The following is a 4534-nucleotide window of genomic DNA, read 5'->3' on the forward strand; positions in this document are numbered from 1 at the left end:
TTGATCTACCATATGATCCAGCAATCCCTCTACGGAGTATTTACCCCAAAGACTTGAAAACCCATATCCAAAAAGATATTTGCACACCGACATTCATAGCAGCATTATTCACAGTGGCCAGGACATGGAAGCAACCAAAGTATCCTACGATAGATGATTGGCTAAAGAAGCAATGGTACATATATGCAATGGAATATTACTCAGCCTTAAGAAATGAAATACTGCCATTTGCGACGGCATGGATAGACCTCGAGATAATCATGCTAAGCTAAATAAGCCAGACAGTAAAAGTTGAAAATCACATGATATCACTTATATGTGGGATATAAACCTGAAAGCAACAAAGAAACAGGACAAACAAACAGAAACTCATGGGCATGGACTATAGACTAGTGGTTACCAGAGGACTATGGACTAGTGGTTACTAGTGGGATGGGAGAGGAAGGGGGAGATAGATGGGGTAAAAGGGGTCAAATATAGGGGGGTAGAGGTAGGGCGAAGTGGGTAAAGGAGATCAAATGTATGGTAGCTGAAGGAAACTGGACTGTGAGTGGTAAACACACAGTAGAATATACAGATGTCAAATGATAATGTACACCTGAAAATTATATAATTGTATTAACCAATGTTACCCCAATAAACTTAATAAAAATTAAAGAAATTATTTTGAGATAATGAGAGGCAGAGTGAGAGTAAATGGAGAGAATAAAGAGAAAATTGAGAAAGAATGGAAGTAACCAAGCATAGAGTGAGTATATGTAGGTAACTTGAGCTAGTGTTTGGTAGTAATACAAGGCACAGGTCCAGGAAATGAAGGTAATAAGGGGGGCAGCATTAGAAAGAATAGAGATGAAGGAGCAGAAAGAGAATAAGGGAGAGAATGAGGTCCAAAGTCAATGAACAAAGCTGAAGGATGGGCCATGTGAGAGTCAATGGGAGTCATCTGATGCAGTGTCAGGAAGTAGAAGTGAAAGTAGGAAATGAGTCTGAGTGAATGGAAGTGAAGAAGGAATATGATGTGAGAGAATTTGGGTAATGATAAATAGGGAATTGCAGTAATTTTGGGCTTGGTGTGAATGGATATGAATGAATTGCAGTGTAAATGAATGGGGAATAAAACGTACAATGCGAACAGAGGTGAAAAAGTACAGTGTATATATGTAATATATAACATATAATACGTAATGTGGGGCAGAGTGTGATTGAATGGGGATAACATGGGGCAGATTCCAGTAAATTAGGGTGGAACAGGGCATACATAATAAATGAAAAGAGGTGAAGCAGGTGCTGAGAATGAGTAAATGGAGGTAATGGGGGGCAGAGGGTGAGGGCATGGCTGTCATATTTTGCAAAACATGAAGAATCTGAGGTAGTAGTAGGCACAGTGTAGTGAACAGAGCTGACCACTTAGCAGAGTGGAGGGCGGAATAGAGGTGATGAGGGGCAGAGTGAATGTAAATTGAGGTAACCAAGTGCTGGAGCATGATTAACAGGAGTTGGACAATGTTAAGGAATATAGGGGAATGTCTGCCCTTTATGTATCTCCAGCCCCTCTTTCTCTGCATCTCTTTCTGACATCTCTATTTCTCCCTGTTTTTGTCTCCTTCCATATCTGTGTATACATCAGTATCCTTCTTCCTTGTGTGCATGTATCTTTAACAGATCTGGCACTAGGGAATATACTAAGATGCCCAGCCCACTGGCTTCTGTATTCCAGATTCTATCATTTGGAGCTTTGCTCATAGAGCTGAGTTCCAGAATGCCCTAGTTCTGAACAGTACATGGTGAATCTGGAGCAAGGATTCAGCTAGAAGGACTTGTGGGTGTCGTGATGCAAGCCTGGGGCACTATGGTGGTGACCCTGACCGTGCTGATGGTTGCCACTGTGGATACCAAGATCTATGAACGCTGCAACCTAGCAATGAAGCTGGAGGATGCGGGCCTCAATGGCTTCCTGGGCTACAGCGTTGGAGACTGTGAGACTCCAGTTGCCCTATGTCCCACTCACACCCTGAGCCGCTCACTACACTCAGACCTAGGCCCCTCTTATCATTTATCATCTCCCCAGGCCTAATGTCATCACCATCATTTCCTTCATAACTATCACCCTCATCTCTAATATCAACACCATCACTACCATTGATGTCATCACTGCTGTTATCACCATGAATACTATCACAACTACTATTACTGACATCTCACTAAAATCACTAATATCAACACGACCACAACTGAGACAATAACAATCCCTGTCCCCATCCTCCTCCTACCCTCCTCTATTCCCAGGACTCATGCCTACCTGCTATCTGCCCCCCTCCCTGCCCCAGGGCTGTGCGTGGCACATTATGAGAGTGGCTTTGACACCTCCTTCGTGAACCACAATCCTGACGGCAGCAGTGAATATGGCATTTTCCAGCTGAACTCCGCCTGGTGGTGCGACAATGGTGTTACACCCACCCAGAACCTCTGTCACATAGAGTGTCAAGGTGAAGTAGCAATGGGGACACATTGAAGCCCTACCTGAACCCATTCCCTAACCCACAGAGGGCAAGATTGTCTAAGCCATAATCTCCAGTAACAAGCAGAAAAATTATAGGAAAAGTAGAGTTGCCTGGGCTGTTAGAGATACCACCTTGTATCCTTACCCAGACTGCACTAAAATGTTTTCTAAGTCAGGAGGACTCAAAGCTCCCAAACAACACCCAGAATGGAAGCTGCAGTTTCCTGGGACTCAGGAAACCAGAAACTTGCTCTATGTGGAATGGAGGAAGAAATTGTCCTGATTTGGGATTGAAGTTGTTTAGGCCCTGAGGGAAGAAGCAGATATCTGGCTATAGAAGCAGAAACAAAGTACCTCTGTGCAGAAAGGAGAGAACCTTCCAGACTAGAGTGTAGTAGTATTGAGGATAAAATTGAATAGCAGTAGGAGTTGTTCAGGGTTGGCCAAAATGGTGTTCAAGGTTGTCCAAGACAAGACTGAGGTTATTTGGGACCAGCCCAAATGGAGTTTGAGGTTGTCCAAGTCCTGCCACAATGACAAAAGAGGTCACCCAGGATTGGCCAGCTTGAATGTTGAAGTTGTCCAGGACCAGCCAAGATAGAGTTTGAGGTTCTCTAGGACAGGATAACATAAATATTAAGGTTTTTCAATACTAGCTAAAATGAAAGTTTTGTTCACTTTCAGCCAACATAGAAGTTAAGGTAGTCCAGAATTAGCTAGAATAAAAGTTGAGGATCAGTCAATATGGAAGTTGAAATTATTTATAACCAGTCAAAAAGGCAATTAACAATTGCAGTTGTCCTGGAAAGGTCAATATGGAGGTCGAGATCATTAACTAGTCAGAATGGCAGTTATGCACATCCTGGTCCAGCCACCATGATAGTTGAGATCATCTAGGACTAGCCACCATGATGGTTGAGGTTGAACAGGACTAGCTAACATGGAGATTGGGGTCATTCATATCATAACCGGTCAAAATGGGAGTTGAGGTTGTCCAGGACCTGACAACATAGTATTTAAAGTCACCAGGACTGACCAACCTTTCAGTTGGGTAGCTTTTCAACAAGCCAACATGGTGCTGGGTGATATCAGACCAGCCACCACTGCAGTTGAGATCATTCATAACCACACAAAATGACAATTGAAGTCATCCAGAACTGGCCAATATGGGGTTTAAGGTTGTCTGGGACTAGCCAATATGATGGTTGAGGTTATTCATAACCAGCCAACATGACAGTTGAGATAACCAGTTGACAAGTAAATCAAGGTCATTCAGAATCAGCTAATGTAGTTGTTATTAAGGGCCCAAGGAACCCAGAACTCCTAGGCCCTCCATACACTGTCACACTATCCCCAATGCCCTGGATCACTAATTCCTTCTCTTCCCCACAGACCTCCTCAACCGTCATATTCTGGACGACATCATGTGTGCCAAGCAGGTGGTATCCTCACGGAAGGGTATGAATGCCTGGTAAGTTCATGGGAATGGACCCTGGACAGCCAGGATAGTGGCACTGCCACCTCATCAGCCTGTCCACTTCATCCTCCCTCCTTCCCTCCATTTCCCAGGGATTCTTGGACCCAGCATTGTTATGGCCATGATTTATCCGAATGGCTCAAGGGGTGTAATATGCATGCGAAACCTAACACAAAGAGAATGACTTCATGACTCAGCTTCCCAGAGATAGAGATTTTATTTTCCTTTCTTCTGTGTATTTAATAAAAGATGGTACCTATAAACAGTGCAAGAAACCTCTGATGCCTGACATTTTTCATTTTTCCAATGCCTGGAAATAGCACCATTCAGTCACTTCTTCCATATATTCAAAGCTCTAATCAGGGGACACCAGATCACTTGGGGTGGTAGGGGATGTGGAAGATAGTGTAGTGATTAAGAGCATAGGTTCTCCTGGGTTCAAATACCATCACTACCACCTACTAACTATGTTGCCTTGGGGAAGGGACTTAATATCTCCATGCCTCAGTTCCTCATCTGTAAAATGAGGATAATAATGATAGCGACTATCTCATTGG

At 43.4% G+C, this 4534-nt stretch overlaps 1 protein-coding gene across 1 annotated transcript; it reads left to right on the forward strand.

Moving 5' to 3' along the window:
• Positions 1–1831: 1831 nt before the first annotated feature.
• LOC105309026 (sperm acrosome-associated protein 5) lies at positions 1832–4238 on the forward strand. The gene is made up of 4 exons (XM_011385100.2): positions 1832–1976; positions 2328–2486; positions 3893–3971; positions 4070–4238. Exons 1-4 carry the CDS (start codon positions 1832–1834, stop codon positions 4167–4169), a joined length of 483 nt encoding a protein of 160 aa, XP_011383402.1. The 3' UTR covers positions 4170–4238.
• Positions 4239–4534: the final 296 nt, after the last annotated feature.

This window comes from Pteropus vampyrus, unplaced genomic scaffold (genome assembly GCF_000151845.1).
Source record: "Pteropus vampyrus isolate Shadow unplaced genomic scaffold, Pvam_2.0 Scaffold657, whole genome shotgun sequence".
Taxonomy (NCBI): Eukaryota; Metazoa; Chordata; class Mammalia; order Chiroptera; family Pteropodidae; genus Pteropus; species Pteropus vampyrus.

Coding starts and splice junctions, on each gene's coding strand:
- LOC105309026 (XM_011385100.2), top strand. CDS start 1,832: ATGCAAGCCTGGGGCACTATGGTGGTGACCCTGACCGTGCTGATGGTT. Junction 1,977..2,327: donor GGGCTACAGCGTTGGAGACT/GTGAGACTCCAG, acceptor TCCCTGCCCCAG/GGCTGTGCGTGGCACATTAT. Junction 2,487..3,892: donor CTGTCACATAGAGTGTCAAG/GTGAAGTAGCAA, acceptor TCTTCCCCACAG/ACCTCCTCAACCGTCATATT.